Source organism: Megascapheus bottae, chromosome 8, assembly GCF_031878675.1.
Source record: "Megascapheus bottae isolate mThoBot1 chromosome 8, mThoBot2.hap1, whole genome shotgun sequence".
NCBI classification, from domain to species: domain Eukaryota; kingdom Metazoa; phylum Chordata; class Mammalia; order Rodentia; family Geomyidae; genus Megascapheus; species Megascapheus bottae.
Genome location: NC_143516.1, coordinates 38,748,651 through 38,769,826, shown reverse-complemented (window position 1 = coordinate 38,769,826; position 21,176 = coordinate 38,748,651). Strand labels below are relative to the sequence as shown.

The following is a 21,176-nucleotide window of genomic DNA, read 5'->3' as shown; positions in this document are numbered from 1 at the left end:
TCCTTTTTCATTATTTGTGAATCAATGAATGACAAGATAAGCTTCTTCATTTTCAATAATGTGGTAATAACTTTTTCCTATGTACATAACTATAATATTGCCTGGCTAGAATTAATCAGCAAAAAATACCTTATCCTTGACCCTTACCTTTAAAGATAAATTATTCCACTGGATTTTTTTGTCCTTCCGATAATTGTTTTCCATAAAGAAGGTAGCGATGAAATTTATCAGCAATATTTCTTGGACTATTCCATACAGAGCAATCCGTCTAACCTCTTTGAGAATGGAGAGAGGGTTTTTTTCAGAGCACTTTAGAAATTGGATTCTGGAAATAGTCATAATTTGTTCTCCATCCCTGTGTTATAAAAAGTGGTACCTTGCTTCCCTTCTTTACCTTCCTTTCTTTTCCTCTTCCCTTCCTTTCCATTCCCTTCTCTTTCTCTTCCACATTTTCTCTTTCTCTGTCTCCTCTTTCCCTTCCCTCTTCCCTATGTACTCCGGCATTTCTGTATGTTTGGAGTCAATTGTGATTATGAGATAGTATTACATCTAGCACTAAGGACTTATACATCCAACAAATTGAAGTTGCTTTGCTTTGAAATGTTTCAGGAAATGTCTAGGACACATAATGGGATGAGTCCATCCAGAAGAAGAGATTCCAGAATTGTGAACAGCCTAGGAAGCTTGCCTTCATCCCCAACGCCTCAAGTTCCAGACACCCACATTCGTGCTTCAGAAAGATCTCATACCACGGGAAGAATTGTGTAAATAACAAATATGTCTTCTTTTAAGTTAACTGAATATCTACCAGGCACCAGTAGCTCATGTTCTGGTTACTCAGAAGGCTGAAATATGGAGGACCCTGCTTCAAAGCCAACCTAGGACTTCACTAGACTTCATCTCCAAATAACCAGCAAAAATCAGGGCTGGAGGTGTGGCTCAAATGGTAGAATGCCACTCATGAGCAAGAAAGTCAACCAAGTGCAAGGTTCTGAGTTCAAACCCAACATACACACACACACACACACACACACACACACACACGCGCGCGCGCGCGCACACACACACACACACACACACACACCCCCCCCGCACACTGGGATGTGTCTCTGAATCAGGATATCTCATTATGTCTTGACCTCTTTTGTCACAACAGAGAAAAAATCCCGAATAATTATAATTATTCTGAATATATTACTGAAGCCATACCAATGACATTGTAATTTAGGCAAAGCAACTGTAGTTACTCAAAATGCTGCCAGCCTAATACATGGCCAGCATTCAGAAGGCTTCAGTTTATAGTCCCAAAGTGTGGATGGAAGATTCATGAGCAGAAGTTTGGAAGGCTACCTCAGGCCAGCTACTCCAACAGCAAAGGCCAGGAAGGCACGCTGGGCCAGGCTGTGGCATTTGGGACTAAGGAAGGACTACTGATACATGCTCTAGGTACAGTGGGGTCTGCAAGGAGCACAGTGGCCCATCACTGACCCCAGTGGATAATCAGAAACCCCTGGAGGCACAATCCCCTGCCCTGCAGCTGCAATGTCAGCACATGAGTTGTCTTTGTACATGTCCACTCACCCCCCACCCCAGTACCTTGGATGTAAATGTCTCTCTCTTCACTTGCCAGAGCTCCAGAGGCTTTTGTGTCTATTCAACTAGAGAAGGTGGGCTTGCGGGATGTGATGCTCAATGCCTTCCTCCTCAGGAAGCAGACCATGGCTGACCAAGCAAAGAATCCTGTGAGTAAACACAGGAGCTCCTGAAGCTCTGCTTTTCCTAGAGACTTAGGTGAAGAAAACTTCTTAGCTTGGAATCGGTGGCTTTCAATCTATTTGGGTAAGAATATTGAAAACAAATTGTAAAGAACTGAAAGGGAAAGCTCAGTCAGAAATAGAGTCGATTCAAGTAGACTACAGGTTGTGTGTGTGTGTGTGTGTGTGTGTGTGTGTGTGTGTGTGTGTGTGCCAGTAGTAGAACTTGAACTCAGGGCCTGGGTACTATCCCTTAGCTATTTTTCTCAAGGCTGAGGCTCTTCAGTTGAGCCACATTTCCACTTTTCACTAGTTAATTGACGATAACAATCCTATGGATTTTCCTATGTAGCCTGGTTTTGAACTCATCCCCAGAGTTCAGCCTTCTGAGTAGCGAGGATTACATGCATGAACTACTGATGCCTGGCTTTATCGTTAGGTCTTTTTTTTTTTTAAAAAAAAATACATAAAATTTCCAAGGAAGGTTACCTTTTGTTTGTCACTTTCTGACTAGTTACAGCTTCTGTACTGGAATATTCGCCTCGTCCTGAGTAAGCATAGGTAGTTTAACATTGGTAGGGTGTCTACCTAGTCACCTGTTATCTTGGTTTTTTAAACATTACTGATAGGTTCTTGTTTACTTGTTTTTATATTAGTCTAATTAGTTTAAAATACTATAGATCTTAAACATCTTATAAAATACTATACACCTTACTTTGTTAGCTTTGTTTCACTTTCTACAATATTGTTCCAGTTTTCATTTTGATGAGGAAATTATTATATTGAGGAAATTATTATTATATTATATTATTAATATATTATTACATTTTTAAATTATTATAGTGACAATTATTATACTGACCATTATATGACAATATCATCTCTAAAAGTTAACTCTACCTGTAACTGAAAAGGGAGGACTTAAATTTGCCTAATCCAGTTGTGCCACTGGAAATAATATGGAACAGACCTTCTTATTCATAGATGTGCAACAATGGAGGCAAATCCCATCAGTTCCCCCCAATAAAGCAATTCCCAAAAAATATTGACCAGGGGCCAAGAGTTTGGCCTAGTGGTAGAGTGCTTGCCTAGCATGAACAAAGACCTGGGTTCGATTCCTTGGTACCACATACATAGAAAAAGCTGGAAGGGGCCAGGAGTTTGGCCTAGTGGTTAAAGTGCTTGCCTAGCATGCATGAAGACCCGGGTTCGATTCCTTGGTACCACATATATAGAAAAAAAAAGCTGGAAGCGATGCTGAGGCTCAAGTGGTAGAGTTCTAGCCTTGAGAAAGTCCAAGGACAGTGCTCAGGCCCTGAGCTCAAGCCCAGGACTGGCAAAAAAAAAAAAAAGAAAAAGAAAAAGCTGGAAGGGGTGCGGAGGCTCAAGTGGTAGAGCTCTAGCCTTGAGAAAGTCCAAGGACAGTGCTCAGGCCTTGAGCTCAAGCCCAGGACTGGCAAAAAAAATATTGACCAGTTTTGAACTATATATAGCAGTCCATTACCCAGGCAAAGTTGTTAGGAATGCTATTTTTCAAGATGGAAAAGGGCAGCCAGTGTGTGTGGTAGAGGGGTTAAAATATGGTGTGAACATATCTAACCTCCAGGATTATTCTTTTTTTTTCTTTATTCTTTTGGTCGTGGGGCTTGAACTTTGGGCCTGGGCGCTGTCCCTGAGCTTTTCGGGTCAAGGGTAGCACTCTACCCTTGAGCCACAGCGCCACTTCCCAGGATTATTCTTACACCAAACAGATCTGAAAGAAATCAGGCAGTATAATGCTGTTTTGTAAGGATCTAGAATTTTAGCCTAACTTCAAGTTCATGTTAAGCTGTTATCTAGATGCCTTGGATGCTGGCAACTGACATGAGACCTCAAGGTCAGAGAAAGAATTTTATTACAACAGAGCAGACAGCATGAGCTTTGAGTTTTTTGTGTTTTGGTTTTAAATTTATTTTATTGTTGGAGTGATGTACAGAGGGGTTATAGTTATATTCATCAGTTAGTAGGTACATTACTTCTTGAACATTGTTACCCCTTCCCCTGTTTTTCACCCACTTTCCCTCCCATCACCTCCTCCCACTCATCTTGTTTTTCCTTATCTTCCCATTTTCAAATACACAATTAAATGCATATACAATATACCAGGTACCAAAGTCGGATACAATAACATGAGGTAAAACTTAAGGGGAAAAGAAGAAAAAAGATATAGCTTCACATAGTACATTAAGAACAACAATCACAAAGTTAACTTTTTGTTTCTATATGCTGGAGTTCATTTTGCTTAGCCTCATCCTATATGGAGATATGTACATAGCTTCTGAGCTATTATGATCCACTGTTAAAAGAATCCTAAACGTATACTAATTGTTACAAATGAGGGAAATCATGGAGCCTATGCTCCTTTGGATCCGGCTTACTTCACTTAATATGATTTTTTCCAAGTCTTCCCATTTCCTTACAAATAGAGTGATGTCATTCTTTCTGATGATAGCATAGAATTCCATGGTGTGATTATGTCAGTTTCTTTTCCCTCCCAAGTTCCATGCACCCAGTAGTTTTGTATCATAGTTGAAAAACACTGAGCTTGGGGACTCACCTCTTCTGTAGCAAAGAGTTCTTTCTCTTAGAGGGAGATATTACTCCTCAAGATTGCTTTCTATATGCACAACCTGAGAAATGATCCAGGTAAAAAGCATCCAGAGCCTGGCATTCTTGGTACACTCAGAAAGAATAACAGAGACTCACAGAAAGTTTCTTCCAATCAATGTGCTCCCAGAAAGAATGTCTCAGTTCTGTAGCCTTTTCCTGCTAGAAGTTGGCCATTTGTACATGTGTACTGTCTGATAGAAATATTCTCTTTTGTCACAGGATGAAATTGGAAAAGTCAAGAGGGACGTTATAATTGAATATTGTCAGAAGTAAGTGTAACAGATGTAAATATTATGTGTTGACATCTCTGATTTTAAGCCAGATTAACATTTGTATTATGTAGAAATTCAGGCAATGCTTAAATAAGGTCCTCATTTCATAAAGGAAGGAATGCTTCCCAGAAAGGCCAAGAAAAATCTGAATAGATATGTTGGACATTTTCTCAAGTCCATTACTATAAATCCATCTCCCTTTCTTTAATGCTATAGCTACACAGCCATTCATGTTTTATTGAATATCAGCTTAAATGTGATAGTGCAAGGGCCAGGAATGTATGTAGCCAAGTGGTAGAGTGCTTGCCTAGCATGCACAAAGCCCTGGCTTCCATTCTTTTGTACCATATACACAGGAAAAGCCAGAAGTTGTGTACAAGTGTTAGAGCGCGAACCTTGAGAAAGCTCATGGACAGTGCTCAGGCCCTGAGTTCAAGCTCCGAGACTGGCAAAAAAAAAAAAAGTGATAGTTCAGTCTGATGCCAGTGGCTTACACCTGTAATCCTAGCTATTCAGGAGTTTGAGATCTAAGGATTGCAGTTCAAAGCCAGCCTGGGCACAAAAGTCTGTGAGACTCTTATCTCCAATTAACCACCAGAAAACTGGAAGTGGTGCTGTGGTTCAAGGGGTAGGGTGGTAGCCTTGAGCTGAAGACAGGGACAGCGCCCAGGCCCAGAGTTCAAATCATACGACTGACAAAAAAAACCCAGAAGTGGGGCTGTGGCTCAGATGGTAGTGTGCCAGTCTTAAGCAGAAAAACTTAGGTAGAGGCAGTACCCAGGCCCTGAGATCAAGCCCTAAGATGAGCACAAATACATAGACACATATTTACCCTGGGTTCTTGGGCCTTCAATCTGAAGACTCCCATGTCACATAAGATTTGATTAAGTAAAAAATGTTCTATTTTGGAGAAAAAAAAGAAGAATCCCAGACAATGAATTATATGACTTGTGCCTAAATAAACCACAGCCCACTTTTCTAGATCCAAGTTAAAGTGTGACCTGTCTTCTGACATGCAGAGGGCACAGAGGCTTCTTTGAAAAGTTTGGTACTTGTGGTTTCCTACAGAATCAATCTGAGCCAGGTGAAAAATTTCTTTTTGTCAGATATTCTCTGTTCTTCTTGAAAAGTCCTAAAAGGTCCTGGAACTTCTGTGAGAATCCAACTTGGATTCTCCTTTAGAATATCATTCATCTCTTTCTGATTTACAGCCTTAACCGCCGCATGTCTCACTATGCTCTCCGGAGCCAGATCATAGCATATTGTAATAGTCTAAGGGCTCTGCTGGAAGATTTCCCAACCATCAGGGATACTTTTTTCATGGTGGGACAACCACAAGAAAAGAAAGGCTTAAAGGACGCCAAGGATGACTTCAAGGCTGACCCAAGGTAAGCAATACCCCTATGACTTGTTACTCTATCTCCCAGGCCTTACCTGTGGTGAATTTAGTATAAAAATGCTTGTTACTATAGTTTGACCCTTACGTGTCCCCCAGGTTTCCTGTAGTCGAAGTTTGCTCTCCAGTTGGAGCCTTTAGGAGATAGGGCCTGGGGGGAAGCTTTAGGTCCCTGGAGGTATGTCCTTGAAGGGGATTCCAAAATCTCAGTCTATTCCTCTTTTTTGCTTTTTGGCCATAAAGCACCACCAGGCATGCACTGCCTCACACAAAGTGTTTCTAGGCTTTAAAATTATAAGCTAAAGAAGTAGAGGCATGGCTCAAGTGGTAGATCCAGCCTGGAGCAAAAAAGACAAGGAAGAACTCCAGGTCCTGAGTTCAATCCCCAGGACCAGCACACAAAAAATAAACTTTCTAAGCTGGGCACAGTGGCTCAGGCCTGTAATCCTCGCTACTCAGGAGGCTGAGATCTGAGGATCATGGTTCAAAGCCAGCCCGGGCACTAAAGTTTGTAAAACTCCTCTCCAATTAACCACCAGAAAACTGGAAGTGGTGCTGTGGCTCAAGTGGTAGAATGATACCCTTGAGCTGAAGAGCTCAGGGACAGTGCCCAGGCCTAGAGTTCAAGTCCCATGACTGACAAAAATAAATAAATAAATACAGTGTATCTGACTTTGTTGCCTGGTATATTGTATATACATTTATTTCTTTATTTGAAATAGGGAAGGGAAGAGGTGTAAGGGACAAAAACATGAGAAGGGGTATCAATGTTCAAAAAGTAATGAACCTACTACCTGATAAATGTAATTGCAACCCCTCTATACATTACCCCAACCACAAAATAAACTTTTTTCTCTTTATCTTAGGTAACATCAAAAATAAGAAAATAAATAAGTTTCATTTTGAACTACCATAGCTCCAAATATTCTGCTCAATAGCATAGAAGAAATATTTAGGGGAAAAATCCTTGCAACAATGATTAAGCAGTGTCCAGTTTTCTCTGTATTAGGATGTACATAAATAATGGATTTATTTAGAATGGTAAGAACTGGGCTACTTGATTATTTCCTTATCATGCTTTTTCTAGTTCTACAAATATTCTTGTCTTGGCCTACCTATAATTCACTCACCTGGACAGAGCAGTTAGCATACTTGGGCAGTCCTAACCACATAACCTTAAAAGTGAGGAGAATATTATTCCGTCTTCAAGAAGAAGCAAAAATACCCCGTAGGGTAAGCTTATCTCTCCCTTACCTCTCTCACTTATAGTTGGCATTTCAGTAACAATGACACTTAAAGCATGATCATAGGCTGGACAGATGAAGGGAATAAACCACTTACACCTTACATTCACTCACACATGTGTACACTGACTGTTCAACCATTGTTTGTCCAGTGCCTAGTTCTGGGCACCTTGGATGCAGGCTGGAGGCTAAAAGGGTGAGTAAGTCAGTCCTGAGTCCATAAAGTCAGTTTAGTGAAGGAAACCTTAAAAAAAAGAAAAGAAAAAGAAACTTCATAGATAATGTGGTGGAGTTCAGTAAGAGGCGTGCGAAGGTTCACAGGAGAAATGTTTGACTCTTCTTCTGGGCCTCAGAAAGGGATCCACAAAGGCAGTGTCAGGAAAGTTAGAATTTTGCAAGAAAATGAACTCATTGATATGAGTCCAGAGTTTGAAAGAAGTTGAATTTGTTAAGTCTTGATAGCCAGGAAGAGGAAAGCTGATTATCCAAACAAAACTCCTTTATCAGGCGTCTTATCTGTAAATACCAGTGTTTGCTCGGATGAGCTTGGTCACTGTTCTATGTGCTCGGTCCACTTGCTTAGATTTCAGAATTTGCCTAGCAGAAGAATGCATTTGAGAGAAGAGTGGAGGGATGGCATCCGTGGATTCCTTCGTGGAAGGGTTTGGATGGATGCTAGGGCTCAGTGAGACTGAATTGCATTTTTCTCTCATGGGAAGAATCATAGACAAATCCTTTAAGATTTCCTCTAAGATGTTTTATTTCATTATTTTCCTACCCTCTAGCCAAGGTGACCATTTATAAACCTAGTCTACTTTGGGGATCAAACTTTAAAATTTCATCATAGAAGTCGAATCATGACTTGAGTACATTTGCCGTTGGGGATTTGTTGTGCTCAGGAGAGCTTCTTTTGCTTCTGATTTGTATAACTTGCAGCAATTAAATAAGGATGTGAATGAGGGGGGGACCTTTCTAATATATATGTCTTGCCCTTTATCCTAGCTGTGTCGTGTAAATGTCTATATTTCCTAAAGACTAAGGAATATGGTCATTCAAGCAGAAGAGCCTTGATTTCTGAGCCATCTGGTGCATTCGTGGATGGTAGTTTCAAGCCAGGGTGTTAGGCCAGAAAAGTGTGATCAGGGTGATCAGGGTGTCACCAGCACCAAGCCACTTAGGCAGGTAGTGGATGGGCCGTGACAGACAAGTTCAGTGTCTCTTCACTATCCCATCACCTGCTTATCAACTCTCCACATATTAATATGTTCCTTTTAATGCATTCGTTGATAAGAGTGTAAAAAAAAGAGGGGGGGATTTCTGCCTTCTGTGGAAATTGGGGGAAAGTACTACATTAGATTCTTTCTGTGCCACCCAGATGTACACTGAGAATCCCAGCCTGCAGTCTCAAGTGTGTGTCACACAGTGCTGTGATGGTAGTGCAGTCTCAAGTGTGTGTGTCACACAGTGCTGCTCCTTGCCATGTTTGAATGTGGTTTTTGTGGCACTGATAGGGCTTTTCTTCCGCTGTCAGAAGTGGTGTGTGATGCTGAGGGTGTGTGGTGCTTGAGGCTGCAGAGGGGGGGGCGGGGCGGAACAGAGCTGGCTCTGCCTCGACACGGTGCTTCCATTGCTGGTGTCAGCTAAATTTGTTTCTGGCAGGTTTATGTGATAAGTGTTGAATAAAATTTTAAGCTGTAGACTATTGAAAAAATTTTAAAAATAAAAATGTTGCTTTGATTGTTGAAAAAAGATTCTAACTCCAAAATCTATGTTCCATTTGATGTATGTCTATTGGAAAAAAGAAAACCAGTGGTGTGTATGTATACAAACTACTCGAGGCAGGTTGACTTTATTTTGGAGGCTCAAAGGCACGGGTCCACTATGAGTCAGTGTAAAGGACCCTCTTGGTGTGCTACTTCCTAGTGAGACTGCATATACATGAAAAAAAATGACACCAAAAGTCAAGAAGGCAGTCATGGCTCCCACAATCCCTTCCAAGAGCGTGGCACCTAAGAACCTCTTTGGGCCTCACTTCTTAAAAAGTCCCACTAACTTAGTGATGTCCTCTTAGGCACCAAAATCTTAACACAGGCAAACTTGTTGGGGGGGGTCATTATAAAACCAAATCTAAACCATAATCATCAACTGATAACTGAGATATCTAGAATCATGCATTTCCCTGGTCTTAGGCAAATCGCTTATCTTCAATCTCCAGACTTCACCCTCGTCTCATGAGGGAGGAAATCGAAACAACTGTCTGAACTTGAACGTGTTATGACTCTTAGTGCTGATGTGTCTAGAACAATTCCAAGAAATAGGACTGTTGAGGAAAAACTTTCTGAAGAGGTACCATTTTTATGGTTGCTTGTGAAATGTTAAATGGGACTCACCCCTCCCTGCACTTACCTAGAGAATTGAAGGAGAGGGTCATGAAGGAAAGAGGGCCTCATTCATAAACTAAGGGACTAAGGTTACTTTAAGGATAAGAGATAAGCTTCACTTTAAATGTCAGTTCCATCGATTTATTAGTAAAGATTCTGAGATCTCTCAAGTTTGGGAGCGTGCGGTCATTGATTGGCAATGTCTGCCATGGTTAAGGAATGGCAGAGGGAATGAAGCCTCTCTATTTGCCTCTGTCATTTCTTAGCTGGAAGAGCCCCATGAGTTCTGTAGGCTTAAAATTCTAAGATTTTTTTTTAACAATCCTACATTACTGTGTCTAGATTTTCAGTCTTTCAAACCAAACTCTGTCAAAGAGAAACCAAAGGGAGCTCCTTCCCCAACAAGTCCACTGTCTTTATGAGAGGCCTCCATTCCCTTCACGACTGCAAAGGAGACTGAGCACACACACTCTGGTGCATTCTGAACATTGGCATTGCCTGATTGAAGAACACAGTAGAGAGCTGTCATGGTTAACTGAACACTTACTATGGAACAAGCAGAGCCACTTCCATCCAATCTAGCCACTTAGTACAAATTACTAACGAGAACCAATTCCTCTGGGCAAGGTAAGCTTCATAGTGAGGTGCAAGATCTGGCAAGTACAGTACAGCATCTTGGGCACAATCAGTGTGTCTCCAGTCACAGCCTGAACAGTACATGAAGATCTTAGGGCCAGATGCTGTTCAACAATAACCCTTGCCCACCCAGGAAAAAAAAAAGATAAATAATAACAGTACATCATGACAAAGAACAAAGTCAAATATCTAATGGAAGTACCTGCCAAGAAATACTTAGTATTCACAAGAGGTTTATCTTGTGTGATTGTTGTTTTTAATGGACTATGTTATTCCTTTTCTCTTTTGTTGCCCTTTGGTTAATCTTATACTGTTACTGTGTCTGACTTGGTTACCTGGTATATTGTATATATGTCTATTTGTCTACTTGAAGTAGGAAAGGGAAGGGGGGAAACAAGATGATAGGGAGGAGTAGGGAGAGGGAAAGGGGGACAAAAACTGGAGAAGGGGTATCAATGTGTGAGAAGTAATGCATCTACTATCTGGCAAATGTAAGTGTAACACCCCTATACATTACCCGACAATAAAAAAATTTAAAGGAAATATTTAGTATTATTAGAAAGATTGGAGATATTCAAGGAAAGAAGGCTTCAAGGAAGAGGGATGTTTAACCTTAGTCTGAGTGACAAGTTGTGGTCTATGTGGGTAAGAAAAAGAAATCCAGCTGGAGCTGAGAGAAAGCATACACAAAGTCACAGAGACATGTGATAGGCTATAACTTCTGCTTTGCAGAAGTCCTTACAACTGGTGAGAAAAATTATGGCCAGTCCAATGTGCACAGGAACGGGACAGGATCCACAAGTCTGGAGTTTGTGCTTCAGGTTACAGAGAGAAAGGGAACAAAATGATTGTCAGCGACACCGCTTAGGGAATTCCTAAAATTGTACAGACAAGAAATATTTAGTTGATGAAATCAGCTAGACCAGGTGCCAAATTTAAGATGGAGCTAAGGGAGAAAGAGGAATCTAGTCCTGGCTTGAATAAATGGGAGGCAGCAGAGCCATCTGGAGAGGGATAGTAGTGACGGTTGCACAACAGTGTGAATTAACTTAGTTCTACCAACTGTACACTTACAACACATAAAATAGCATTATGTGTATTGAATCACAACTTCTTTTTAATGGTGGTAAAGTGACGGCGCCACTAAGAGGATGAGATACGATGGGAGAAAATAATCACAACTCAGAATAGCCAGTCACCAGAGGCTCATGCCTGTAACCATGGCTCTTTGGGAGCCCAAGATCAGTGGATTGGGGTTTGAAGCCAGCCTAGGCAAGAAAGTTCATGAGAGTCTTACCTCCCAATTAATCAGTAAAATGCTGAAGTGAATAGATGGTTCCTATGCCTTGAGTGAAAAAGCCATGGACAGTTCTGAGCGTGATGTGAAACTCCAGCACCAACACACACACACACACACACACACACACACACACACACACACACACACACACTCCCAACTCTAAATCTTCTGCTGTGATTTTTCTTCCCCTAGTCTCCCAACAGCCTGTTACATTTCTTCTTCTGGGGTTCTCTGCACTTTCATTTGCATCCCTCAGGCTAGGTTTCCATCCAAGTACCATGTTTGCTTGGCTGGATGTCTCTGGAAAGTGAGATCCTTGAGGGCAGAGGCTTTCCTCATTTTCTACATCAAGTGAGCCCCTCTGACTTTGACTTCAACAGAACAGGAAAGTGTGAGTCAAAAGGAAGTGGAAGAAGCTCCATCCAAGGACTTTTCACTCTTCCCCAAAATAGCAGATTACGCCAACATTTGCTGGCAGGAATTGGCAATAGGCATAAAGAAGGCATGGAATTATTGAACAAGGAAACAGGCCTGATAGCTGATCAAAGGACAGAGAAAGGACACTCCCAGGGTTACAGAACTCAGGCTGGAAGTCATTTACTTGTTGTGTCAATATTAGTGCTATGATTTCTTGCAGCTGGATTCAGCAGTGTGTGACTAGAGCCAAGAGCTGGGGAATTGTTGGAGGGATCTGGAGCTGGGGTCGTGCTGGGTGGGTGGGTTGTGAGAACAATGAATCAGAACTCAAGGTACTAAAAGTATAGTTAATAATGCTTGGCTGAGTTCCAGTCTGAGTAGGAAAGGAATTGAGGTTGGAGAGGGCTGATAATAAGGATAGATCAGGGACGTGGAAAGCTTAGTGAGAGTGGAGTGAGTGAGTGAGTGAGAGAAAACCAGAACACAAAGAGTGTCCAATCAGGAAAGTTATGACTTTGGTGGTGATGTGGTTCCAGCGGTTGACATGTGGGTAACTGAAGAGAACTAAAGAAGAAAGACTACATTAAACAAGCCAGGGACCTGTCAGGCCAGGTAGTTCTTAGGTCAACCGCAAGGGTGGCACTGAGCTTCCTTGTAGGACTGAGACTAGGCTAAGTCCAGGCTACTCCTCTCAAGCTCCTGCTCTTCCTACGTGGATGGCTGCTGGATAGGAAATAACACATAAACTGGGGAGAGAGCCTTATTGCCCCTGCTGCTTCTCCAAGGCCAAGGGCTGTGTTCCATCACATTGCTGGAATGCAGTACCCAGTTTATTGGCCACAGTCCCATGTGCCCAGACTCAGACTTTCTGACTTTTTTTTTTTATAGTCAGCATCTTTTTCTGATACCATCAAACACTATGAAGTGAAAATAGATTCAGGATTGGATGAAGCTGGATTTGATTTGTTTCAAGACAAGAATAGTTTGTGGTTGCCATATTTTATTTCTGAGCTGAGAATTAACTGATTAAAACTCTGAGATTTGAAAGGTAAATTTAGGCCTAGGGCTTCACATTAAGAAAACGATTGGTGTTTTCTGTTTTATAGTCAAGGGTAGTTAGACTATGCATCTATCATCCTAGCTACTCAGGAGACTGAGATCTGATTATCCTGGTCAAAGACCAGCCCAAGCAGACAAATCCAAGAGAGTCTTATCTCAAATTAATGGAAAAAATCAGAAGTAGAGGTGTGCCTCAAGTGACAGAATGTCAGACTTGAGCAAAAAAGGAAAGCAAGAGTTGGAAGCTTTGAGTTTAATTCTCAGTACTGGCCCCAAAAAGGTGAGGTGGGTATTTGGAACTGAAGGGACTCAGCCCTCATAAAAGAGCAAAGAGCTATGTTGTACTTCAATAGGAAAGAAGGGTCATCTGAGTCAACACAAGAAATAATGTAGTCCTTGTTATGATAAGTCAAAACTACCCTGCAATGCACCCTATATGATGAGCTCCTCCCATTGAGACAATGGAAATGGAATGAAGATTGGGTATACATATGAAAGGTTTAACCAATAGAATCCTTAGAGCCTTCGGAGCAATGAGAAGGTTCAGTCTACAGACGCTGCCCTGGCTCCCTGGCTCATGGGGGATGAGGAATTGGGAAATCCTAACACCGTAGATAGGGGATTGGGCTGGTAAGGGGTGAAGAACTTGGCTGTCGCCTTTTTTGAATTGGTCTGAGACACTACCAGCCAAGATGAAGGAACTGGGACTGAGGACGGACCAGTCCCCCCAGTGTAGATGTCGAAGTCACTGGCAAATAGACAGTAGTTGTAGCGAGAACAATGAGAGTTGTCCAGAGCCTGGGGAAGAGTGAGACAAACAGAGGGCTCAACTCCCTAGCCCCTGGTTCCCTGGACAGGAGACTGTGGGGGTGAGGGCTCCCCAATCCTCCCCCCTCCCATTTCCTGTGAGGCCTCTTCCAGCAAAATCCTCATGAACCTGGGTCTCTTGCTCTTCCTACAGGACCGTCAGTTCCAGGACATCCTGTCCATAGGGTCAGGTCCCCAATTTGGTTTTTGTTAGTGTTGTTGTTTTGTCAGTCATGGGACTTGAACACTGGGCCTGGGCACTATCCCTGAGCTCTTCAGTTCAAGGTCAGCATTCTACACCTGAGCCACAGTGCCACTTCTGATTTTCTGGTGGTTAATTGAAGACAAGAATCTCACAGACATTTTTGTTCCCTGGCTGGCTTTCAACTGTGATCCTCAGATCTCAGCCTCCTGAGTATCTAGGATTACATGTGTGAGTTACTGGTACCCAGGTAGACCCCCAGTCTTAACGAATTACTCTAGGGCTCCATATGCTCCCTTGACTCCTGCCCACCCTGGGCCTCTTTACTTCTCCAAGTGTCACACACCTCTACATTACATGATGACAAACTTCATAGAGCACAACTTACAAAACTTTAAAACTTCCTCCTCACATCAATCCTGTAGGTTAGAAATCATCACCCTCATATTAACTATGAAGAGACAAAACAGTTTTCTAATGCCATAGAATCATGGATGATGGAATTGGACTGGAAATCAGGTCCTTTAATGCTGAATTTCCTCCTCTGTTAACTGGGTGAGCCATTACTACCCACACCCCAGCCAAACACAGTTAGCCCTGGGCCCATTCAAGGAGGATGACAGTCAGCCAGAAACCAGGTCAGCATGTCACCTCCTTCCAAGGGCCGTGTGGCACACAGAGAGTTTCCATTTGCATGAAAATCAGAAACTGGCAAAACCCACCAGTACCTTTACTGGTGCGCCTATTTGTGGGTAAAACTACAAATAACAAGTGGCTACAGGAATGCGGTGACATTCTCTTTCTCCAGCCAGGCACCAGGCTTGTGTGAATCCTTATTCCAGTCATATACAGATGGCATGTAGTATGTAAACTGCAGCAAGGACAGATGAACTACTGCCTAAAAACATGATAGGGTGTTTGGAGTTGGAGAGCAGAGATAGAAAGAAGCCTGGGAAATCTGGCAGAAAAATGGAGCTGTGTTGGGCATTGTCTCTGAGCTCAAGGCTACCTCCCTACCCCTTGAGTCCCATTTCTGCTTTTCTAGAGGTTAGCTGGAGGGAAGAGTCTCATGTTCTTTAGTGCCCGGGCTGGCTTAGAACCAAGATCCTCAGATCTCAGCGTCCTGAGTAGCTAGGATTACAGGTGTGAGCCACCGTGTCAGGCTCTTCCTTTTCCTTTCTCACCATACCTCTCTCTCCCTCCTGGCCCAGGAACCTCCTCCCACACTGCTCAGGCTAAAACTGTCCTTCCTGCTGAGTTATTTAGAATGAACTCTGGCCAACTGGGAGCTGCTGCAGAAGAGGCCACTGCTGGGGGCCTAGGGCTGGGCGGGTGGTGACAGGCCAGGGGCCTGCAGGCTGTGTTCTGAGTTCAGGCAGCCCAGGATGCTTCTGGTTTGGGGAAAAACTGGTGTGACTAGTATTTTCTTCCAATGCTGCAGGCATTTTCAACCCCGGCCCTGGAGTTTGCTGTCAGCCGATGGAAAAGTCTTCCTCAATTTATGGTTTATACCCCATCCTTCAGAAGTGCTAGTTATGTTCAAAACTCTGCCAGAAAAGGTTTGTATTTTCTGGATATGTCAGAATAGAAACTGGTTGTTTCTTGTGTCTCACTGGTTAAACACAGCAATTGTAGACACCACCTCTTGTTCGTTTGTTTTTAGACACGTTTAATAACTGAAATCCTTTCATAGCTCCTAATACTTTTCCTGTAATTTCTGCCAGGCCTCAATTATTTCCTGAGTTCTGTTTGTCTCTGGTCAGTTATAAACAGTAACATGGGTGTCTCTGACATTCCTTACTAATTCTTAGTGTTCCCCCAAACATTCCATAAAACCCTACTGTAGCTAATGAAAGGTGAAGGTCACACTTGCATCTGGTAGCTGGATTTGGGGTTTACTGTTTTTATGTTTACTTTTTTTAGACACTATCTCACTATACCTAACTTACAATCCATCTGCCTCAAACTCTCAAGGGCTTGAGATTACAAAGTTTAACACCCCAGCTAACTACTAGTTTTTGAGAGTTTTTTTTTCCCCTGTGTACCTAACTTACTGATAAAGAATAATATTGATAACCACAAAAAAAGTGAATATAGAAAGACATAAAGCATGTAAGCACATGTCAAGTAGAATTACAATGTTGAATTATGGCATTTGGGGAATAATCTGACTTTGGAAATGAAAATCTGTTTAGTGACAAATGTCCATGCTTTGCTTAAATCTACTCACTCAGATATTCACAACTCTGTCTAAATACAGGATTCCTGCTGTGAGCTTGTGCCCTTTATAATTCACTAATGGTTATGCAAACACATTTCCATTAATTCATGACTATTCATTACCTTCAATAAACCGAAATACATTCCTTTCTTTTCCTTAACCCCCTGCATTTCTGTTTGTCCATTCATGAAATGAGATGACAATACCTATCTCACAGGAATGACCTTGACTAAAGCTATGATAAAGCACATCGATAAGCTTGATTTTCTTTTTGGAAGAGGGGAAGAGAATTGATTTCAAGACCTTGTGCTTGCTGTAGTGGTACCACTTGAGCCAAGCCACTAGCCTATCTTTTTGCTGGTTATTTTGAAGATTTAGTCAAAGACTTTTCTGCCCAGGCTGGCTATGAATCATAGTCCTTCCAATTTCAACCTCCGGAATAGCTGGTAATACTGGAGTGAGCTAGTGGGCTTGTTGTTTTCTTTCAGATATTATCCTACATATACTGTAAAAGCATTTATTTCTATGCAGTCAGCCATCTGTACCACAGGTTCTACATTCATAGACCCAACTATCCACTTAATGAGAATAATTTGGAATAATAATTGTATCTGTACTGTACATATACAGACATTTTGTTTCTTGCCCGTATACCCTAAACAAGCTCCTACGCCAACAATTTACATAGTATTTGAATTATAAGTAACACAGAGATGCTTTAAAGGAGTGAGTTTCATGTAACTATGACTCCATTTAAAATGAGGCACTTGCACCTCTGCCTATGATGGCATCATAGAAGAGCTTCTTGGACCAGTCCCCTGGGGTTCCTAACAGACCACTGTACTCTTGTTTAAAGATATTGTCCCTAATCTACTGAAATATTCTGTGTGTTTCCTAACATGTATCTTCTTGTGTTGCTTTCCCCCACAGGCAGCTTTTAGGGCCTTAAAGCTAACTCTCCAGCTGATAGGCCCTCTCCATGACATTGTGGCCTACCTTTTCAGTTTTGCTAAACTTGGCAATTGTGCAGCACACTTTGAATTCCCTCTAAGTCCTAGCCCTTTGAGAGGTGACTGGGGAGGAGCTGAGGGCATCGGTAAGTGATTCACGGTGATGAGAATCACCTCCAGTATTCATCAGGAATTCTACAAAGTTCGCAATACTTGGAAAGGCAGAGCTATGGTATTTCCTTAGAAATGACACTGGTATGGACAAAGGAGACGTACCTGATTGATTTTACATGGAGAGACTAAACCAAAACGAGGGAGGCCCCTATTAATGCCTGCCTCTGCTATTCAGTTAGTATATGCTAAAACACTTCCCTAACTGCATTTCCGTTTGTCCATTCATGACATGAGATGACAATACCTGTCTCACAGAGATGTTCTCTGAATTTATCTATGTAGGATTTCTAGCAGGATCCACAAAGTCATATTAAAGATCAGCTTTCTTCCATTCCTTTGCTTTCCTGGTCTGTGTGAACTCACGCAGCTAGTTCAGAGCCAAGCACTCATTGTTAAGCAGCTTACAGACAGTTCCTGTTAGCCTTAGCAATATCACCTGATAGTCCTAGGGCTAAGAATGTTTAAGGCTTTAGTTTCCTCTGCTAATCATTGAGCCCCTAGCTCAGCACCCATTTTATAAGACAAGAATAATCATTTACAGTATTAATATTATATAGTATTATCTAATATTTTATATTATTAATAAGATACTGCATAATAATCTCATATGGCCAGGTGTCAGTGGATTACACTGTGAACCTAGCTACTCAGGAGGCTGAATTCTAAGGATTGCGGTTCAAAGCCAGCCTAGGCAGGAAAGTCTATGAGACTTTTTGCCAATAAATTCCTCAGGAAAAGACAGAAGTTTCCCTGTGGCTCAAGTGCTAGATCACTAGTCTTGAACACAAAGAGGCTCAGGGACAATGCTCAGGCCCTGAGTTCAAACCCCAGGATGGGGCAGGGGGGGGGAAATCTCAAATGTAGTGAGTGGGGTTCATCAGAAACAGAATTGGATCGTATTTTAATAATTTGGCTCCCATTCAGAAAAGTCACTAGTTATACAACTGCTAAGTCATTTAATAAGAAAACACTGTAACAGTAGCCAGGAATTTTAAAGAATGAGATGATCTAAGAAGAGAGGCTATTTAAACCTAGTGATTTAAAAATGTGATATAATCAGAGTCTATTCTTCTCTGGCCAGGGCATAAAGGAAATGAGCTTTGTAGGGACACAGGATAGTGGCCAGTAGATTTACATTGTGCTATCTACGCTGAAGGAAGTGAACATTTCTGTGGGACCTAGGGGAGGGCTTGGTGATCAGCTTGGAAGAAGAAGGGTGATTGGCTGAGATAAGGCATGCAGAGGGGGCATTGGTGCAAGTCTTCCAGGCTGGCATGAAATGATGAAAGTACCAAAGCGCTTCCATCCTGGGGACTCTTGAGAGTAGATGCTCATAGTGAAGTTACTGGGTACTGGGCTTCTCACCGAGGACAGAACAAAGGAGAATAGCTAAGAAAAGTGCCTTGGGGTGTGAGACTAAAGTTGAGATCCAGAGCCATGTTCCAAAGGAGGAAGTCTCCAGTAGCTGCGAGCAAGGAGCATGCTGGGAAAAGCCTGCAGACAGGCAGTTTGGGAGCACTCACCCTAGATGGAGGAGTGGATTGGATTCCTGGAGGAAATGGGGGGGGGGGATAGTCCTGGCACAACATTGGGGAGGGAGCAGTCAGGGCTGTGTGTGGCCAGTGCATCTGCCCAACAAGGTGGCATTGAGAAACTGTGGAAATGGAAGTCTAGCTGTGGAGGACCTAGAGACCAGGATGGAAGCCACTGTTTCCTGCTGTTCAGGCACTAGACACCTGGAAAGCATTGAGCCCCGTGGGCCCCTTTTGTGGGGCGCAGGCTTCTCAAGGTGTGTGCTTAGAGATGCACCACTCAGCATGTAGTAAGGACAAACATTTGTGCTCCAGGGAGAATGAGCTGTCATTTGCTGAAAATAGATAAAGGGTAAACTCAAAAGAAAAAAATCCACTTTAAGATAATCATCTTTTTAAAAAGCCTTCTTAGTTCCTGTTGCCAGAGGAAGAAGGGAAAAATGGGAATCTGTGCCTTTAAGCCATGTCAGGTGGAGGTTGGGTAAATAACTGGGATGGACCTAAAAGCTTCCAGTATTGTAAAAAAAAAAAAAAGGTATTCTCAGGATTTCAGGGTTTGGTTCTCCCCCCTGGAAGAAAGAGGCAGAAGCCAAAGTGGTAGCTCCAACACCCCCAGGTTCTCTCCTTCCCCCTCCCCCCAAAGCAACTTCCTCTGCAGTCCAGGTGAAGCAGCAGAGGAGAATCAGAATGCAAATCACACTCAGCTAGCTTGCCTTTTAACTCTGGATTTCTCTCCCTCTTTCCCTCCTTCCCTGCCTCTTTATCTCACTCCTTTCCCTATCTTCTTTTCCTTGCTTTCTCCCTCCTCTCGATTCAGCATCTGTTTCTCTTGTCTCTCCTCTATCTCTGTGTCTGTCTCTCCTTTGTCTCAGTCTGTTTTCCTCCTCTGTATCTCTGTTTTTGTTTCTCCTTTCCTCAGTCTTTCCTTTTCTGTCTCTGTCTCTGTCTCTCTCTGTGCCTCTCTCTGTCTCTGTCTCTGTCTCTGTCTCTCTGTCTCTCTGTCTCTCTTTGTCTCTCACTCTCTCTCTCCCCCCTTGTCTCCTTTTTTCTTTCCTTCCCTGCCTCTATTCTGTTTCTCTCTCTCTCTCTCTCTCTCTCTCTCTCTCTCTCTCTCTCTCTCTCTCTCTCTCTCTCTCTCTCTCTCTGTCTCTCTCTGTCTCTCTGTCTCTGTCTCTCTGTCTCTGTCTCTCTGTCTCTCTCTCTCTCTCTCTGTCTCTCTGTCTCTCTCTCTCTGTCACACACACACACACACACACACACACACACACACACACACACACTTTGCTACTTCTCCCTTCCTCTGCCTCTGTTCTTTATTTTCCTCCTGGGGAAAGCTTTTCCTCCCCTCTGGTCCCTTAGTGCATCCTAACCCTCCCCCAATCCTTGGAACCATCCACCAGGCCCCTTTCCCTATCTAGCCTGCCACTTCCCTTCCTACAAGGGTCCTATCCCCACAAAAAGGAGAACCAGAATGAAGATTTTAAAATCAGTAAATAACAGGGGAAACTGGTTCAGAGTGTCTGGATGACACAAGAGGACATGATCCTATAACCCAACCATTCTACCACGTACAGTACTTCATTCATCCTTTACTCCCTTCTAGCCCTTGCCCAAATACATTTCCATGTACATTTTCAGGGCTTTAATCACAGAATGTGTGTCCTTTTATTATTTTCCTCATTGCAGAGAATTATAAACATCTCTCCCTGCTTGCCAGTTGCATTGACCATCATTGTTTATGGACAAACCAAACTAGGCCTTGAACAAATGGGGCTCAGGGACCACCTTCTCCCACAAGCCACCACAAAGGTCCCTGTGCCATCTTCTCTGATGCCACTTCTCTTTTGGTACACGCTTTTTGGAGCCCAACACGACTATCAGATTTAGAGTAATCATTCAAAACAAAGGACTGTTAGACCCAATTATTTGAGAGTTATGTGTAATTATTTTTGGTTGTGTGTAAAACAGCAAATGGATAAGAAATCTGATCCACCTTTCCTAATGGCAAGAGACATTGTTATAAGCAATAAGAATGATCTTCAATCCAGCTCAAGCTCTCCCAGAGAGCTTCCTCTTTCCCACAGTCCCCTGCTTTCCCAGTAAGTGATAGAGCAGGTCCCAAACTGGACCACATGGGGAAATGGGGAAATACTGCTTGGGTGTGAATGGGCTGTCAAGGTTG

General features: G+C 42.5%; 1 protein-coding gene across 1 annotated transcript in view; it reads left to right on the top strand.

Moving 5' to 3' along the window:
- Positions 1-21,176, top strand: part of LOC150059829 (uncharacterized) — a 156,383-nt gene that overhangs the window by 73,342 nt on the left and 61,865 nt on the right. Inside the window, exons 24-29 of the mRNA XM_090338323.1 lie at positions 610-764; positions 1,631-1,742; positions 4,623-4,672; positions 5,887-6,063; positions 15,559-15,676; positions 17,269-17,434. Of these exons, the coding sequence (XP_090194449.1) occupies positions 610-764; positions 1,631-1,742; positions 4,623-4,672; positions 5,887-6,063; positions 15,559-15,676; positions 17,269-17,434 (778 nt within the window). The remainder of the gene's footprint in view (positions 1-609; positions 765-1,630; positions 1,743-4,622; positions 4,673-5,886; positions 6,064-15,558; positions 15,677-17,268; positions 17,435-21,176) is intronic.